Genomic DNA, 20,247 nt, shown 5'->3' on the forward strand with positions numbered 1-20,247 from the left:
TCTTGTGGTTTGCGCAGATGCAAACCTAAGCCTCTTTTTTAGAGAGAAGATACGTTCCCCTGGCAACCCTTTCAAAGAAGTCATACTTGTTCAGTCTTTTTTCCAATTTTGCCGTCACGAGCTTTGACATACAAAATGCAACAGAGACTTGTAGACTCTGAGATGTAGCTCTTGGGTGTTTTGCAGTTTCTCTGCACATTGCACAGTCTGACTTTGGGGAGAATTTGCTGGGACATCCATTTTGCCACTGAGGTGCTCACACTTGCTGATGATCACTTAATCAAGTGCTTTTTTTTTTAGCAGCACCTGGCTGCTACTGACCTTCTTAATCCCTATGAAAGCTGTAACAGTGTATTTGGCTTTCACAGGACTCTATGCAGTCCTGTGAAGATGTTCTTTTTCAGGACAGATGGAAATCTTTTCCACAAACAGGAAAAAAGGGAAAATTCATGTAGTTGAACACGAATCGGTAGATTAAAGCTTGTGATAGAACTGCCATTTGACTGTGGAGGCTTTTTAAAAACAGTTTTAACAGGTTGAGATAAATTCAGGGGAAGGGCATGTGTGAAAACAGCTCTCAAAGATATTTAGTTTAGTACATAAACTTCATCTGAGCTTGTCTTTAGATGAATTTGTATTCTACCATTGTCAAACGGAGTGACTTGAAGTATAGTGATTCAGAAAAGAAAACACAGACAGAGTCACTATACCAACAATCTCCTTTCCCCCCCCCTCTGTAATCAAGCTCTCTCACTCAGTCAATAATGTTGTCCTGGTGTTCTGTGACAGAAAAACGGTTGGTACCTGGCCTATTATCTGTGGGAGGCGACAGCAAGTCTCTCATCTGAGCGTCTTTCAGTCCCTCGACCCACTGAACATCCAGAGTTCGCAGGAGAGGACAGCTGGAGGTGCAGAGAGCAGAGACGGCTACCCATGAGCATCCAGAGAGAAGCAGCACACGTAGACCTGCAAGGACACAAAAAACCTTGTTATAGACGGTTCTTAAAGTTTGGTTTGGTGTTTGATTTCATGTGGACAAATGCAACAATGTGGCATCTGCTTCTTAGTTTTCTGGCTCAGATGCAGTATTCTTGGTGTAGCAAAGAAAAAAAAGATCCTCTACAAATGTCAGCACAGAAACATTACATTTAATCAAATACTCCACTCCCCCCCCAAAAAATAAATAAATAAATAAATAAAATAAAATAAAACGCACATAATGAATGGATTTGAATTAGAAATTCTCTGGAAGATTGAACGGTGACATACCATCCACACAGAGAGGCTGAGCTGTGCTCCGATACAGTATTATACATTATAATGTATACAGCTGCTGGCAATGACCACAGGGTGAATCAATGCACCCTCGTGGCTACTCAGGTGTAAGTAAAACCTGTTCACATCACTCTTCCAGAAACCTTATGAGCTGCAGCGACGACTGTGGCTGCGATTTTGGCTGTGTCTGGAAAGGTTTAACACCAACTACATGCACTGGTTGCATTACATTTATGTTGCAGTATTTCTGAACTCTTGGAATGCTAACACATGCTAACACGTGAGCTACATAAGGACCACAGATCTAAATAATTTTATTACCACAGAATCAGCCATAAACTCCAAACCATAACCACATTTACCTCCACAACCAGGCAGAGCAGCTGCTGCAGAGCTAACAGGCATTAGCTCCACACTGCGGCCACTCTGCCTGTTGAAACATCCTTTCAATAGACTGCAAATATCCTCTAACAGTACAGCATAAGCCTCAAGAGAAAAGAAAAAATGATTCTGAATGATTCCCAAAAGTAGTTTGAAAATATTTTCCCCACATGCAACCATTAGGGGGCTCTGTAACGTGATGAGCTCACTACATTTGGTTTTGCAGTCTTAAGTGAGACAAACGTGCTGACCCAAAAAAAAAAATTACATAATATTGCCGTATATGTGGTTTATTTGCCACAATTATGACCAAAGGGTGGTAAAACTGGTTTGCAGCGAGTCTCTTTCTTTTCACGACTAAGCTAAGAGTGAAGACGTAAGCTTGGAAAATAAGGACAATTACAAATTGTCCCAATCCATTTTGAGTCAGTCCTCAATGGACTGACTCAATGGACTGACACTACATAATGAGTTAGTCTCACTACATAATGAGTGAGATTAACTAGTTTTAAAAATGTCTCTTTCTAAAGCCCGTCAGACCAACTCCCTAAATTGTGTCATGTTTCCGGTGTTAATAAACAGATAAATACACAAAACTGCCACATAAAATCCTTCATCATTACCTGCACATGTCACTGAGGCTGTTTCATACAGACACAAACACACCTGTGTATTGCTGGGTGGATTTACTTACCTGGAAGTCTGTTGATGAGCCAGCTGAGCTGCTTCTTGGAAATGTTGGTCCAACTGAGGTCTAGGGCTACCGGCTGTCTGCGGATGATCCCGCTCAGCATCAGGGGAGTGATGGACTTGCAGCGGTTCAGATTGATGTGCTTCCAGAGCCTTTTGTCACAGCACCTGATGAGAGAGACAGCGGACGTTTTCGCTGGACTGCTGTGTGATGAAGTGCAGAAGGCACGTTTTTCATCTCCACCATCTTTCTACTCACCATCTGTTCCAGGTCCGGCAGACACGCATGCAGACGCAGAGATCTCTGTGACTGAGGTGACCGAACACCATCATCCAGGTCTCTCGCTGCATCACATGCGCTTCGCCGTCGTTCAGGGGCAGTCTGTCGGGCGGGGGGCTGATGGGAGGGGGCCGGATCACGTGGCGCTCCATTTGGATACACTTCGGTGGCGACCGGCAGGGAAGCGGTCGAGGGCATATTGGTGCGATCGGTGTGTTTCTGTTCCAACTGAGCGGCGAGTAGCCACGCGGCATCCCGTTCATCTCCCGCCCCCGGTGTCGCAGCCAGTCGCCCAGGTCGCTGCTGCCATTATTAAGAGGCCACCTGGGCTTCTGTTCGTCCACTTCACTCTCGGGCTCAGATTTCACTGGCCTTTGATTCTGATTGGTCAAGCTGTCTTCTGTTTTCAGCGGCAGTCTGTTTTGATTGTTTACGCCTTCTTCCATTTTAAGGGCTTTACGACTCGGATTGGCAGGTGGGTCCTCAGTTTTTAGTGGTTTTCGGATCTGATTGGTCAGGGAGTCTTCGGTCTTAAGTGGTCGACGATTGAGGTTGGCTGGGCTGTCCTCCTCCTTCTTCACTGAGCCCAGCTTCTGGCTGCTCAGACAGTCTTCTATCTTCGGAGTCTCCTGGCTGAACTCTTTGCTCGCCTCCTTGTTGGGGAGCCGCTTACGCTGATGTCGTGCTTTAAGCTGAGCGGAGCTTCTCTCTTGGGCTTCTCCCGACTCACCGCTTGGTCCCGCTCTGGGAGAGTTAGAGGATGTCTGGTCACTTTCTCTGGCTGCGGACGTTCTCAGCAGCGGGCTTAGAAGGACCTTAGCTTTGTCCTCTGCATTATTGTCCCTCTCTTTTTTCACCGTCACCTCTTCCTCAGCGTCCCCATCTTGGTCCTCGTCGTCATACTCATTTTTCTCCCTTAAATGCATCCTCTCCAAGGACAGCCCATCTTCTTCATGATCCTCCTGGTCGTCTTCTTCATCACCGTGATCATTCTCTCTCTTAATATGCTGAAGCAGCTTCGAAGTAAATGAATCATCCGGTTTTGAAAGCTTCTTCTAAGAAAGAAAAGAGGGAGCGTAATTATGTTTTGAAAGCAGACAGAATTATCAGCTTTTCCACATAAAGATCAGGACTTTCAATTAAGTTCTTGTTTCTTTGACATATTTTAAATATATTCGAGTTTTTAATTAAACATCTGCAGACAAATATTTGAAAACTTTAGTGCCTGTCTGCATTTTATGCAACATCTTAAACCAAAGTTGACAAAAAAATATCGTACTCTGCAAAAGTCTTGAGACATGCCTCATTTCTTTAATTTTCATTGGAAAATGACCACCTTTATTCTCAAACACAGCCTGAACTCTCTTAGGCAGCTTTCTTGTCATTTCTTCAGGTCTTTAGGAATAGTTCTCCAGGCTTCTTGAAGGACATTCAAAGCTCTTTTTTTGGATGTTGGCTGGCCTTCGTTCTGTTCTGAGGAGGCCCATCCATGACTGATAGAGTTACACTCCGTGTTTTCCATCCTGGTATGCTTTTACTGCGTGCTTTCTACATGAGATTGCATGTTGGATCAAAATCTGACTGTAAGTTTCTGCTTTCATAATTCCAACACCACTGGCTGAAATGCAGCCTTAAACCATGACAGAGCCTCCACCATGCTTTACAGACTGCTGTAGACACTCACTGTTGTATCTCTCCTCACCTCCTCCATGTGTATAGTTGTATGGTTATCATTATAGTATTGTATAGTTAGTAGTTATTACCTTTGTATTAGGGGTGGGTTTTTATAATCGATTTATCGATTAAAATCGATTCTGGCTTGGATAACGTGAAATCGATTCATTAAAATCCTGAATCGATTTTTTTAATATAAATTTATTTTGCCCGAAATGCCAGAATCTCAGGTGAAATCTCACAAAATTTCAACAACCACCAAACAGCTAAGACAGTAAATGACACACAGCGCGAACCCGCGGATCAGAATCAGTGAGATGTCGCCTTTCTCACCCGACGGCACGGACACGGTCGGGGCTGAAAGCCGACAGCTCGCTGATTCTGATCTGTTGGCGGGTCCGCGCTTTGTTTTCACGCCGTTTTTGCGCTGATTCTAAAGCTGTTAGTTTTATCTCTCTCCAAACAATATTGACCGAACCAGCAGCAAAAGAAGATCCAAACTACGCTTCACATAAACATCGTCATGAATTCCCTCTGACTTTTGCTGTTTTGCTTCCAACACAATAAAATCACACTTCATGCACAGCTCTCTCTCTCTCTCTCTCTCTCTCTCTCTGTACTTCAAGAACAGTTTCCCGTCTAAAAATCTGTTTTCTGCATTATTCGCTTGCTTGTTACGCACAAGTCTACCGTTGTTTACAGCGCTGTCGGCCGCCGTTTTTTTTTCTTTTTGTTTTACATACTTCCGAAAAGAAAGCCTCATTTCTGCCGTTCAATACTGAACAAATTTTAACTTTTTAAAATTATGCAAAATGCAAAACGCTTAGCCGTGTCTCTAATAAAACCGCTGTAACGTCAGAGGTAACGTTCATATGTTGATTAATGGTTTTCTTTCGTTTTTGATGTACTGCAGAATATTTTTATAAAATCCCAGGCCAGGAAAAATCACCTTCATGTTTTTCTGTGTTTTATCTTCAGCTACTTTGACACAAAGGCATCTGCTGTGACGCTTACACCTTTGACGATACCCAGCCCTACTTTGTATCCCTTAATTTTACCAAAATTTACCACGTTATTTATTTGTAATTTCTAGTTTTATAACTCTTGGAGATATATCTTTTATATACTTATAAATGCACCATGGGGGCTTGGGGTGAAACAGAATTTCGGTACACTGTATACTGTGTATACTGCTGTATTGACAATATGAATCTTGAAATATATTGATAACAATTAACTAAAACTAAAAACTTTATCACTGCATAAGACCCGTTGTCACTGATTTTCAGTCCAGAACTTGTGTAGTTTGTCATACCTCAGTCTGTTTCCCTTCTATAAGAATGGCTTCTTGACAGCCAACCTTCAACTAAGACCCTTTCTGAGGCATCAGTGAAAAGTAGATGGATCAACTGATAGCTCAGATGCTATGCAATGTGTCAAATCTTTGCTAAATGTTTTCCAATTCCTTGAGGACATGACTTTTAGATACTGTTCATCTGCTGTAGATAGTTTTGTTTTAGGCACGTCACGCCTTCTTTTTGTCCAGCTTCCTCAAATGTTTTAAGGACATATTGCACAGTATTCATTATGCTGTGAATGCATAAGGCATATGGTTTTCAGCTAGTCGCTCTTTGGAAATCACCTTCTGGGTAACGACATAATTACTACTTTATTTTTATCAAACTGTGTTTTCTTTGCCATTTTTCATAGATTCACCAAAATAAATGGGAACAAATTACATGTTTTAGAAACAGCCCACTAGTAACAAAGTGCCAAAATATACAATTTAAAATGGTTTTCGTCTGTATTGTCTATTACGTATAGACACAGCATTGGTAGGTGCCTTTTTTTTAACCTTAATGATTCATAGATCACTGTTAAGCAGCTTACCCGGCATTGAAGAAACACTGATTTAAAAATGGTCAGATACAAAGACTGCTCTGAAAATGAGTGAAAAAGCAGCCAATGTCCAAAGAAAAATTTTGGAGGGCTGTAACAAAGCCAGGTGAACTATTGCTCAAGACCACTTAAAAAAAAAAGACAGTCTGACTTCTTAGAAGCAAAGTATAAAGAAATGAAGGGTGGTTCAAGAATAGTTATATTCTTCCATTTTTGGTTTTCTGCATCTTCACCGTTTGTAACATTTCCGACAACATTAAAAAACGATTTTAAATATATTTTTAAAAAGCCTAAATAAAAAACTTTACAAAGAGACATGAGTCTTACCTTCTTTTTAACAAAGCTAGGCTCATCATTTGTGTCAAAAAGTTTCCTCTTTTTCCTAAGAGGGTTGTCCTCCAATCTCGGCCGGGGCATACCATCTAGAGAAAGCAAGGGGGGGCGTTTTTTAGGAGGCTCCTCGTCATTTTTCTTTGCGATTACATCCCGTTCCACCTTCCTCTTCACAGCAGAAGTGGTAGTCAAGGCAGCAATAGGTGTTGGCGCCACCATGGGTAGGTCTGGCTCTTCCTTTGAATCTCGGTTTAACCTCGGTTCTTTGAGCAGCGAGCCAGGAAGGTTGGATGCATACTTAAACCCTGGGCCTCTTTTTTGCTTTGAGGCCAAAAGGTTAGGAAAAAAGAGAGCACAACTTTATTTTTCTGGTTCTTAGATTCTTAACTAAAACTCGGCTGTTTAACAAATGCATCACACACACACACACACACACACTCAGAATAAAGTCCATACTGATGCTTACTTTTCCAGTTTTCCCAGCATGGTTACATTTTGGGCACTCCCAGCAGTTTGGCAGCTCATCATTGACTACTCCATTTGAATCTTTAATCTGAATAACAAGAAACACACTGGCTATTAAACAGTGTTTGACATGAAACGAGCAATTATTCGACAGCTGACTGACACTCAGGTCTTCACCTTGAGACAGTTAGGGTGAACGATCTCGTTACAGATGGAACACTCCATGAGCATAAGGTTAAACTTCTCTTCCTCATCCTCCACGGTGTCCTCCTTGCCTGCCTCGCCACAGACGAGACACACTGCCGTGTGGGGTAGGACGGGCTGGAGGAGGGAGAAAAAAAAACAAAGAAAAGACAGTGCAGAAGATAAAGGCTCTGCATCAGCTCACTCTCGTCTTTTTAAGCAATTCTTTGTCACAACAAAATTTAACCCACACTTTTTCAGAAGGGTGAAACAAAGCAGAGCTGGAACTATTTGCTGCCATGGCTTTCAACAGCCTACTCCTCATATGACTCAACTAAGGACCCAGAAAATTTTAAATCCAATCTGAGTGATGGAAAAATGTAAATGGACTGGCATTTATATAGCTCTTTTCTCGTCTTATCGACCACTCAAAGCACTTTACACTACAAGCAACAGTCGCCCATTTACACACACGTAAAGACAGATCGTTTTATTCTACACATACAATACTTTCTCCATCATAGACACACACAAATCACTCACTGGAGGCAATCTGGAGTTCAGTTCCCAAAGATCACATGGACCAAACGCACAACATCAAGCCATTTGCTTCAGCTGCCAGCTTGCTCTATCTCCTCTGAGCCACAGCAACCTCAAAGTAATAATAATGTAATATTGATGGAAGATTGACTTCACTAATTGCTAAGACAGTAGCTGGTTTATAGAGTTGTATAAGCTACCCTTAATTGTGATCTAAAAGCCTGACAGCTCAACTTTGCCACCATAGCTTTAAAAAAATGACCTGATTTATTCATTCATTTATATTCCATATGAATCCAGAGTGTTATAGCCCTAACAGCTAGTTCATCATTTACCGTGAGCTTCCAAACAGATTTACAACAACATTAGCCAACTAATAAATGGGCTAAAGCAACAGAGTCGCTCTTGATGAACTGTGTGTAATCGCTGGCTCTGATGACTGCTCTCTATCTGTGTTAGAGTAAGTTAATATGAAGGGCGAGTTAAGCATGTTTTGCATTATTTAAACATGAGACACGGTGGCTAAAAAGCCCAAGACCCGAGTGCTCTCTCGCTATCTTTTAACTAGCATGATTAACCCTTGTGTTGTCCTTGGGTCATTTTTGTCCTCTTAAGAAATCTTTTGCTATCAAAAATGTGTTTTTCATCCATCAAATGGTCTGAAAATAACAGAAGTTATTCATTACTATATTATGCATGATTGGAATAAGTTTTAAGTAATTTGATTTATTTATGGGGTTTTTATTGGATTTTATAACACCTGTGGTCCTCGTGGACAAAAATGACCCCAAAGTACAAAGTGTTGCAAAGAGCCGTATTTTCACAACATACTGCTTTCAAACATCTTTGATCTTGGATCACTGATGTGTGGGGTCAAGCACTGGTCATAACAACAACAACAACAACAACAGGCAGCACAATGAGGAGGCAGGTGCTCTATATTCAATTACATTTTATTTATACAGCGCCAAATCACAACAACAGTCGCATCAAGGTGTTTCGTATTGTAAGGTAGACCCTACAATAATACATACACAGAAAGTATGCTCAAAAGCCTCCATTGCACTGGAGATTTGCATACTTTGATGAGCATACTTTTTTTTACCATGTTGTGCAAAGCAATGACCAGTAGAACAAAGCACATATTGTCCTCTAGTATAATGAGGAGGAAGAATCAATGTTCAGGAAGATCCAGGGTTAGAAGATATAGAAAATATTGCCAATATTTAGAGCACATGTTACCCTTTGTCTGAAAAAGCCCATCACCCACCTGCAGAAGTGGAAGAAGGCTATGAAGTGAAGGAAAGTGATGAAGAATCTGAACTATGTTCAAGCAGGTTCTCAGGCATCCAGGACATGGTAGTCTGAGGAGCTTGGAAAGAAAGTGACTGGGCTTCTTGAAGTTTCTTGAATTTTCAGAATGTGAAACTGAAATAGAAGACGTGTCAGAGGACTGCACATCTTCCATTTCAATTATGATGAAGACAAAGAATCAAGCAGGAAAGAGGAGTCAGCTGAGACAGAGGAATATTTGCAGTAATGTGAGGAAACACTGATCTGGTCTTCTATCCTTCCCAGTGACAGACGATGCATGACTCTCTCATGTGCCACAGAGAAAGACGATCTACCACAGTCCAAGCACATGTGCCAGGTCCCATACTCCTTCAGTGGCTTTGCTACTCGAGCACTGAAAGCATTATACACAGTGTATTCTGCTTGTATTATGCTTTTTAACGTTCACATGCCAATAGATGCATCAGAGACCAAGTTGGGGTTCAGTAACTTGCCCAAGGACACCTTGGTAAGAACTCCAGACTAGAGCACACAGAGATTGAACCAACAACCATCCAATTAGCAGATGACCTGCTCTACAGCCAACTCAATGACGAACAAGGAGGGACAACGAGAGAGGAAGAAAAATGGACCGAATGCAGCTGTAGGCATATGTGGGCATGTTGATTCTTACTGCCGCGCATCCAGTAGAGTCGCTACGGCCAGTTTATGACATCCTGAGTCTGGTAGAGAAGTTTTAAAGGTGACACACGATTAAACAGAGAAGCACAAAAAGGAAATAATTTCTTGATAAAGACACAATAGATGATCGTCGTTCATGACACAAACGTGCTCCCATTTGAGGTGTATGGAACAAGTGGGTGTTTCTCCTGCTGTGATGTAAGATCCTGGTACTGATGTGACTGTATGAGCACCAAGTCCCCTTCAGAGGACTCTGTCCCCTCCAACAGTACATCCAAGTAAACCAGGGAACTGTGAGATACAAACATGGGCAGCATGTGATGCAGGTCCAGCTGTACATGGAACATGCTAGTGTACGATGGCAAACCGTCTGTCCTGCAGTCAGGACACGCGAGTTGTCCCTAACATTGCAGGTTTCCAAAAGAAAACAATCACCTGTAACAGCTTGTTTACTGTATATGACCCCTGGCCTGCAACTGCAGAAAAGAAAGCTGTCCATGATGGGACCAGTGCAGAGGAATAAACCTGAGCTTCCTCCTGCACTTGTGTCAAATATGGACACGTCTTTGTCCTCATGAAAGTTTGCCTTCACTCAGACCCATGCCCTGGTGTTTCTACCATGCCAAAATATAGAAAACTGTCAGGTAATGAGTTGGAATAAAGTTGAATAAAACCTTGAAACACAGAGATGGATGATATTCTATACTTATTGCTTTATAAACAGTCAAAGCAAACGGGGTCATTTTTGAGCCCAGAGGACAACAGATGTGATTATTTGCTGCCAGTAAAAAACTTGAAGTAGTTTAAAAACAGCTTTCTAAATTAACTTTGACATAAACCCGTCTGTGATCATCTGTTAAAGCAACCGACTCTGGTTGTGAAACGATCCTCACGATAACTGATGATTTAATTTATTTTTTACCTGAAAACAAAGAAAAATTTTTTTATTTATTTTTATGAGGTTTTTATCAGACTTAAATTTGAAATGGAATAAAAAAAATGTTTAAAAATGTTTGAATTAAGTTTTAATTAAAAGTGGGGGAAAATCCACTTCATAGTAATTAAGTATCAATCAAACCAGATGGGGACATTTTTGACCCCTGAGGACCACAGGTGTGATTATGTGCTGCCATTTAAAATTTATAAATGCTTCAAAAAAAACTTTCTCACTAAAGTTCAACATACAGCACTCTTTAGTTAGACAAATAGTCAAAATTATCTAAGCAATTAAATATTTTATTTTCTTGTTTTATTTTCGCTTAAAAAACAGGGTGTATTTTTTGTAAACAAGGTCTGGTGGCCCTAAAATGTATAATGTTGAGTAAATTTTGTGTTAATGTGTTGGTCTTAAGTAAAACTAAGGTGTAACACTGAATTGATTGACAATTTATACTTTATACTTTAAAAAACAGTCAAATGAAGTGGGGACATTTTTGACCCCTGAGGACCACAGGTGTATGGAAATCGGGAGGACATTATGAGGGTTAAACATTAAAACACAGTCCTTCTCATCATATAAAAGGCAGAAATAATCAAACTCAGCCTCTCTACAAGTCTCTGTCCTTGGTACTGAAACATTTACACCAGGCCATTATCACTTTCTCCGTGCGTCTATATAAATGCTACTGTAACAGGTAATATCTGATACTGCTACTTGCATTCTTTTTATTACACAGCTACAACAAACAGCAACTAAAAAAAAACTAATTATAATAATTATAAGAAAGCCACGCTTATTAATGAGTTTCTCAGTTTCTCAGTCATTGAGGTCATGAGCCATTCGGTCTAGCATTTGAGTCAAAGACAACTGGACTTCTTTCTATAGGTTCATGAGGATGTTTCACCTCTTCATCAAGTGGTATCTAATCCTGGGATCTTTATGTTTAAGGTCACATAAATGTGTGAATGACAGCTGAAGCACCTGGAAAAGGATCTCAAGAATTGTCTTAAATGTGGTACCAACATCTGAAACTCTTCAATCAGTTCTGAGAACTCACCTCACTCGAGAGGCTTCGCGAAACACCTTCACAAACCTAGTTTCCTTCAATGCTTAAGACTACCATGACCTGGATGACTGAGAATCTACACAGAAAATATTGCCTAGGGAGGGAGGAACACCCTTCAATTGGTGCAGGAATATGAAACAGTATCAAGGAAGTTGACTAAAGGAACCACCTCTGCTTTAACCTAATGTGCAGACGCCTTGGGTCCACAGTCGAGGGACATAAAGCTAAGCAGAACCAGCTGCTGAGTGAAAGGATAACACTGGTCTATGTCACTACAGATGCACTCAAGGACAATAAAGTGATACTCTGAGACTTTTAGTTTAGCTAACAATAGATACAACAAACAGCTATCCTAGCTCTGTAAGTACTTTAAAGCTCACTGAGGCATTAGAAGTTGTTTGTTTAATCTGTAGAGAAACCAAGCTGTCGTTTGATCAGAGGTTAAATACTTGAATTGTTTCTTGTCGAGAAGCTTTGACTTCTACACTGATAGTGACACCAATATGCAAGAGACCTACATTTAAATAACTTCATCATCAAACAAAGAAGATACAGTAAGTTTTAGATAGCTTATGTAGGCGTTTCCATTCATTTTCAGTATTCATCCAAAGCTAAGTGAATCACCCACTGGGTGTACCTTCTTATTTCAAAAAAGGCTTTGAATTTGCTACCAATCAGGGACTTCAGAAAGTTAAAACAGTGAGTACCGTTTATATAAAACAGAAATGGAAATGTGAAACTAACAATTTTGAATATAAGTATATGAAACTCAGCCTCGTGGAGAGTCCTAGTAGATATGTCACCACAGCTGTGCAGACGCCTGCTCAGGCTCTTCAAGGTGCTGGAGGCATGTGGCTCCCAGGAGGCCAATCATTATCACTTGTTGTCGAGCTTCGAGGAGCAGCATCAGTGACTATATCTGACGAGAATTACTTTCAATTGGAAAGAGCTGCTTGTTGGATTCCTATATTTGAAGCAGTGAATACAGCTGCTCTACTGGTATGAGTTTGGTGAACTTTTGTGATGGAAAGGAATCAGCTCTCCCAATTTTATTTTATTTTTTTTTACATTAATGTGTGTTTTTTATGATGCTTGTTCCCCTGTAGCCAACAAGCATACCACGATTTGTTTGTGCGTTCTGCAATGAGCACAAGAACCAATGTTCATTCGTTAACCAATACTTTTCCTCAAAGATTCTTTTTTTCCTGATGAAATTAAGATAATAACGGAATAAAAACAACAACAAATCAAAATAAGTTGAAAGTACTCAGGACAGATGAGATCCAATCAGAAATAATGAAGCTGTGATGAAAGGCGGGACAAGTCGGAAGTGATCCAATGAGAAGAAATCTCCTTGTAATTGTGTGAGGAAGGAGTCAGCTAGCATCCATGCTTCCTGTTTCTAATGAAAACGCGACAACATGTCAACGCTTCGGAACAAGAAAAGAGAAGATATGTGGAAGCGCTTCACATTTGATCTCAAAGATGAGATGCTTTGTAAACCGTGCTGAGCGAACCCTCACAGCCCAACATTTACACTTTATATTTTAATCAACTGAATCAGCTTCAGATTTAGCCTACTATAATGATATTTAGTCTAATAAAACTATAAGAATTTAGATGCCTAACTTATGACTAAAACTAAATGACCTTTTAGTCAACAGACTAGAACTACATCGAAATTGCTGTCAAAATTAATGCCCGAATTATACTTCAGCAGGAAATCTACCCTCTTTTAACCCTGCGGCATAACCTTCCACGTACCCTGACATCTATCTCCCGAGAAATTTAACTACACGTCAGGTCACGGCGTAGGGCTAAGATAGGTCATAAGTAAATTTCCTGCAGAAGCCTAAATCAGGCACACTTATGAGTACATCCATCCATCCTCTTCTGCTTATCCTTTTCAGGATCACAGGGGGCTTGGAGCCTATCCCAGCTACCATACGGCAAGGTACAGCCTGGACAGGTCACCAATCCAACACAGGGCTAAAACAGTAAGAGAGGCAACCATTCACACTCACATTCACACCTATGGGCAATTTAGAATCACCATTTAACCTAACCCCACTAACTGCATGTCTTTGTACTATAGGAGGAAGCCAGAGTACCCAGAGAAAACATGCAAACAGAAAGGCCCCAGCCAGATGGTGGAGTCGAACTGAGGACCTTCTTGCTGCGACCCAACACTGCTAACCACCGTGCTGCCCACACTGATGACTACACCACACAAAAGTTCACTCACACACATCATACTTACAGCAATGCACTGCCTCATGATGCAGGACTGCTTCATGCGTCCCGGCCCGCCGAACTTCTTCATGTCTTTGCAGAAGTGACACTCTCCGCACTCCGTCCGCAGACACGCCTCGCATTTCCGACAGCGTGTCCGTCTCCTCCTGGCTCCAGATGTACCCCGGCTGGCCGACAGCTTGACCGCTGATGCGGGAGATGCTGCCATCTTAGGTTTCGGCCGGTTGGGAGGCCGGGGCTAAGGGAAAAAAAACAAAAGAAAAAGGAAAAAAGAAATGGTAAATGGCCTGTATTTGTGTAGCGCTTTACTTAGTCCCTAAGGACCCCAAAGCGCTTTACACTACATTCAGTCATTCACTCATTCACACACACATTCACACACTGGTGATGGTAAGCTACATTGTAGCCACAGCTGCCCTGGGACGCACTGACGGAGGCGAGGCTGCCGGACACTGGCGCCACCGGGCCCTCTGACCACCACCAGTAGGCAACGGGTGAAGTGTCATCCCCAAGGACACAACGACCGAGACTGTCGGAGCCGGAGCTCAAACCGGCAACCTTCCGATTACAAGACGAACTGCCAACTCTTGGGCCACGATCGCCCCAAGAAAGACAAAACAGAGAGGAGGACAAAGTGCGGTGCATCAGTAACGATAAGCCAACAAGTATGCACTTAAAGGTCAGATAGAGTCATGTGTTGGCAAAGAGTGAATGTTCAAAATATTCACCAAGTACATGTTAAGCACGCAGCGGGATGCAGCGCAGCGCAGTTAATTAATATAACAATTAGGATGTCATTGGCAAAGTACTCGCATCATTAGCTTTCACTACCTTTGGTTTGCATTGTTAATAACAAACTGCTGTACATGTTTATCATCATTCTGATGACTGATTATCTCCATTCAAATAATGAAGCTCTGCAGTCGAGCGGCCCTTTTAGAGCACACTTACAATCACGTTACATAAAAAGAAAAAAAAAAGAAAAAAAAACAAAAAAGAGGCTATTAAATCCAGCTGCGGTTGGTGCTACAGCTGATGTCTAAAGTACTGCCTGGACCCTTCTTTGTTTCCCCCCCATCTCTGGGTCAAGATTTCCAGGCGCAGACGAAAGCAAAAAGGAAAAAAAAACACCTGCATTTATATACGCAAAAACAGCACATAACACGTATCCACAAACCTGATCGAAACATGCTGCGCATAAACACATTATTCACGCCTGGTATAGCTCAGAGTACGAGAGAAAACAAACACATCAAAAACGTCCCTGGAGGCGTCTTCCAAATTTAGCACCTCAATTGCTTGCATGTTTCTACTTCAAAGAGGAGCTGCACTTATGGCTACATTTCACACATGGATCACTAGGATCTATTATTCCATGATTTACAGCCGTGCGCGTTATTAAATGTGCTCTATTTAACAGAAGTGGCCAATTGAAATGAGGGAGTCTTTGATCAGCATCATTATTTTTCTTGTGTCATATATATATATATATATATTTTGCCCCCACCCCCTCGGGCTCACATCCCCACCACAACAATGTATTTTTAACATGAAAACCACAAGTCAAAACACTGCCAGCCTTGCCACATGAAGAAAAAAATCAAAAATAAAAAGAGTGGAGTGTGTGAAATGAAATAAACATGAACGAGGAGTGCAAAACACTGCAGCTCCTGGAAATGAAGATCAGATTTCTTTAGTTACATCGGCAGTGCAGATTTTCCTAGTGTCAGCATAGCAACAGCCACGTCCCATTCCCTAACAGAACAGTCTATGACACACGGACTTGTAACCAATAAGAACTGTAATGAGACAATCTAACAAAAAAAAAAGAGAAAAAAAATTAAGTAGGCTCTATCTTGCGCACATTGCAATAATTTATTCCAACAATAGCCACAGAATTGACTGACATAGGCAGTCAGATATGTGGTGACCAGACAGGATTAGTGGGAGATATTGGTGTGTGTGTGGGTGTGTGTGTGTGTGTGTGTGTGTGTAGGATGGGATGGTTGGGGAGGGGGTGGGATTAAGAAGAGAAGAAACAATGAAATGAGACCAGATTACCCAGCAAAACAACACACATGATGTTCTGCAACTCAGCTTTTGCCATTTTAAGTGTCAGCTGATGGGCTGAAGCTGCAATAGATTCACATGAAACAACAAGTAACCAGGCCGTGCAGGAACACTGTCTCCATTCATGTTTGTTTATGCCTGTGACATGAACCACAAGGAGGCAGGTTTTGGATTGAAGTCTATATTTTCCACCAATTCCCCCTCCAACTCTGCTCCCTCCCTGCAGACTGATAAGTGGGGTGATCTCTAAAGCAGATATCCTTCTGACACACAATTTTCAATCACAGGAAAGGCTGGCAACAGCAACATCACCAAAGACAACCAACTTCCCTTAAATCTCAGTAAGTACTCCCTGTATCTGCTCATGTTTTTGTGCAATGATATCCAAGAACTCCTGACAAGAAAATATGTCACCGGTGGCAGCTAAGCCTTCATCAGCATGTTTCAGGAGAAGCAGCCAATGAAATCTGTATTATGTAGCGTGTGTCTTTTTACAGCAAGAAGGATGCACATTTGTCCCCTTTGTGCAGTAACAAGGACAGCACGGGTGACCCGCTAGTGATTTCTTAGCACTACAGAGCTCATTCAGCTGGAAAATATTGTGAGAAGCAGACCCTTATGTTCAGTGACACAGCCCTGAGCTAGTAGGAAGATACCCATCATTGCAGTGAATACAGCACACACACGAACACACACTGCACACAATATGGCAAACTTCACAATCAGATAGCTGACAGCAGTAATACATGGAACACTGTGATGATCTAAACTCTGCACTGACATAAACACACCACGTTCGCGTTGCTCTGATGCAATAACGGTTCCCGGTATTCACAATTTCTCTTCAAGGGGATATAGATAAGTAAACTTTTCAATGGAGATCAATTACAATGTCAATCAGTTTTAAAATCTCCATATATACAGAGCATGCATTGGAGATATTGAGACCACACAGCACAAGCAGATAATCGGGCAGTGATATTTCACAAGTTGCTCAGGTTGAAGCTGAACTGCTATGCTTTGGAGCAACGCAGTGATTTAACAGTTATACAACCTGCTGTGGACGTAATACATCCCAAAGATGTTTGAATAGTTGAACTTTGGGATAAAACTTGGAGGGGGGAAAAAGCCTTTTTAATATCTGTCAGCAGAGCAGAATTGACTCATTCATCTGCAGTCAGCATTTTTTAATCTAAATGCAGGCACAGGCTTAATGTAAGGGGGTGTGGTTCAGAGTAAAGAGTGTAGGGGGGAAAATATTTGAATTAACAATTTCCGTGCAAGTCCCATCTTCTAACGTTTTCACCAAAAATTATGTCTTTTCATTAACGCACACTGAAAGAAAAACCTTTTGTTTTGGTTTACCATGACATGTATTCTGATATCAATCGATAGGTTTACAATCAAACCGTTAGAGATTCAGCTCCTGCATCTTCACACAACCAATAGCAACCTCGAGGTACATAAACAGAACCTCCTATTGCTGGATTTATCTGATAATAAAAATGCAGCATGCACGCACACATAAACAACAAATCTACCACAAAAAAGAAGCAAAAAAAATAAAAACAAAGGCAAAAAAATAAAATAAAAAATCAAAGCCCAAGCACAGAAGATAAACTGAATCAGTGCTTTTGTCTTCAGGTATCTCCATTACTTCACTGCCCTGTGATGCTGCACACTGCTCTGTCTCACACAAGCATTCCTCTGGCGGCCTCCTTACGCCTGCCTGCAGGGCTTTTAGGGTGCTAACCTGCTCGGAGTCTGAGTCGTAGTCCTCATCATCGGCGCTCAGCGACATGGCCATGGCTGGTTTTCAGATACCGTCCAGCTTACAGCAAACTGACATGGCTGCAGTCTCCTCCTCCTCCTCCTCCTCCTTCTACTCCTGCTACTCCTGCTACTGCTGTCAGGCCTATAGCCCTCCCTCCTGCTCCAAAAGCTCCACAATACCACAAGCAGATGTAGGAAACACATACAAGCCTGCCTCATTAATATGGATCAACTCACTGAGGAAGAGGAGGGGGTGCTGGGCAGCGCAGAGCCAATGGGAGGCTGCTGTGAATCAGAATATGCACTCGGGGGGAGTCTGCCTCCATCCAATGTGGAGAGAAAATGCAGTAAAGGTATTATCATATTTATGATGAGTAGCAGAGGGAGAGGAGAGCAGGCTCTGCACAGCCAGAGCCAGATGGCATCTCATTACAAAAGGCAAACACAAAGAGGCCCCACGACCAGCAGCTGGCCTTTGGAGAGCCCGGTGGGGGAGATCCTGAGGGTTTGTAAGACCCATACAAACTTCACTTTCATGCATTCCTGTAAAGCACATCTCATTCTTAAACTTTCAGCTGAGGCTCCGATGTCTTGTGTGTTTGTTTGGATACATTTTTAATCACACATATTCAGCGACTAAAATAGAGCAGCACCGTGGCATATTTAAACACTTCTAATTAAAATTGCAACCATCACACTGATTAAAGCCATTTATTCACATTTTGATTTGTTTTGGGATATCTTATGTTACACCGTGAGTGAGATAAGAATTGTACTGATATTAAGGAGCATGGTTTTTTTTGTTGTTGTTGTTATTATATTTGGATAATAAATGAAAAGCCTCAATTATGACCTCACAGTCTGCTGCTCAGCTTAGGGCTAGAGAAACTCAGGTAACATGACATCAAATGCACTTCGAGCCTTCTGACATCAACAGCCATTTTCGTCTTACGATATCACAATTTCAAATGAACCGTATCGCGGTGTTTTGAACAAATGCGAAACACCGCATTTGTGGAATTCGACACCACTCAAAACATATGACAGCAAAAAGGCTAGCGAGGGCAATATTTCTGGATCTCTGTAAATATTTAGTCCCCCCAACGTAAAACGCAAAGGCTGTGACATGGTGAGACATGCCATATAATTTCTGCTCTTAGTAAACAATGTTTTTATGGACACTAAAGGCTTGCTTTGGATTCGGAAGGCACACCAAAAAGCATTAATGACAACAAAACACATGTCAAATTATGCAGAGGAGCAAAAATATCTCATCATTTACTTTATTAGGCAATACTGCAGCCCGTTATGACAAAATTATGCAAACCGTTAAATCTCCTGCTAAAGGGAAGGAGTGCAGTGAGTGGTGGGATGAGTGAGGGAAGACAGGACCTTAGCCATTAATAATTGTCCTATACCAGATATGTACCTGTATAACATAGGTAAAGAAATATATAAAATATGCACACCTGTATTGATAGGTAAATATCTATTTAAAATATACTCAGTGATGTTGCTTGCACCACAAATTTAAGCAAAAGGTGCATAAGCTTTGTACTACACAGGTATGTAGCACATAAAATGATTCTCAATGCCTGAAAATTAAGTAAAAACACTATATTTGCTGGAAAACAGATGTATTGCAGGTGACACTATCTTACCTTTATGGTTTTCTTAGGCCAGTACACCACAGGATATCCAGTGATGGCTAATTTAGGGTCATCATCAGTATGTTCCTTTAAGACAACCTAGACAGGCACAGAGAACAAAATCAAAATAGGGCCGAACTATGATTCCTGTCTGTTAAGTAATCTGATGGCATGCAGCAAACATGTTTGGTTTTTTGGTTTTTTTACCTTTAAGTCATCCAACAGCGCTTGGGGGTTCTCTATTCCCATTGGAATACATTTCCTATTTTCCGGGAGTGACTCGAGCTTTTCAATCAGCGTCCTTAGCCCTTTCAGTTCAAACTCTGTTAAATGAATCCATTTATTCTGAGGCTCTGAGTTCGGAGAGTCTGAAGGAGTTTTAGGGAAATCTAAAGAGGCCGAGCTGGGGTTACAGCTGTCCTCCGAGTCGATGGATAAAACAGCTTTGAGATGTTGGCCCTTCCCATTGTCGGGTGTGCAGGGTCCATCCTGAGGAACTCTCTCTAGTTTTTCACCCTGCTCATCTCTGACATGAGTCCCACACGAGTCCTCGTTCATGTCTTGACTCCTGGAGTCAGAGGAGGGGCTTTCTGTCTTTGACTTTGTCTCAAAATCTGCAGGGATAAAAGCAGATTTCCTATAATGGATGTTTTGATAACAGGCATACCAATGAATGCAAATAATTTCTCTAGTTTGGGGAGCACCTGTTAGTAATCCTGAAATTATGGGTCAATTTGTAGGTTAGCACATATAACAAAGCAACAACAACACATCCAAACCCCTGAAACATTCACGTTTGATC

The 20,247-nt window shown here is 41.5% G+C and overlaps 1 protein-coding gene across 1 annotated transcript in view; it reads right to left on the reverse strand.

Moving 5' to 3' along the window:
• kdm2bb (lysine (K)-specific demethylase 2Bb) overlaps nt 1-20,247 on the reverse strand; it is a 31,826-nt gene that overhangs the window by 5,188 nt on the left and 6,391 nt on the right. Inside the window, exons 11-19 of the mRNA XM_084935147.1 lie at nt 19,653-20,059; nt 19,458-19,544; nt 13,961-14,191; nt 7,175-7,318; nt 6,999-7,085; nt 6,527-6,853; nt 2,606-3,681; nt 2,351-2,514; nt 805-966 (exon numbers count right to left, since the gene is read on the reverse strand). Coding sequence (XP_084791273.1) covers nt 805-966; nt 2,351-2,514; nt 2,606-3,681; nt 6,527-6,853; nt 6,999-7,085; nt 7,175-7,318; nt 13,961-14,191; nt 19,458-19,544; nt 19,653-20,059 — 2,685 coding nt within the window. The remainder of the gene's footprint in view (nt 1-804; nt 967-2,350; nt 2,515-2,605; nt 3,682-6,526; nt 6,854-6,998; nt 7,086-7,174; nt 7,319-13,960; nt 14,192-19,457; nt 19,545-19,652; nt 20,060-20,247) is intronic.

Source organism: Perissodus microlepis, chromosome 7 (genome assembly GCF_051167445.1).
Source record: "Perissodus microlepis isolate ML-2025 ecotype Zambia chromosome 7, ASM5116744v1, whole genome shotgun sequence".
Classification (NCBI taxonomy): domain Eukaryota; kingdom Metazoa; phylum Chordata; class Actinopteri; order Cichliformes; family Cichlidae; genus Perissodus; species Perissodus microlepis.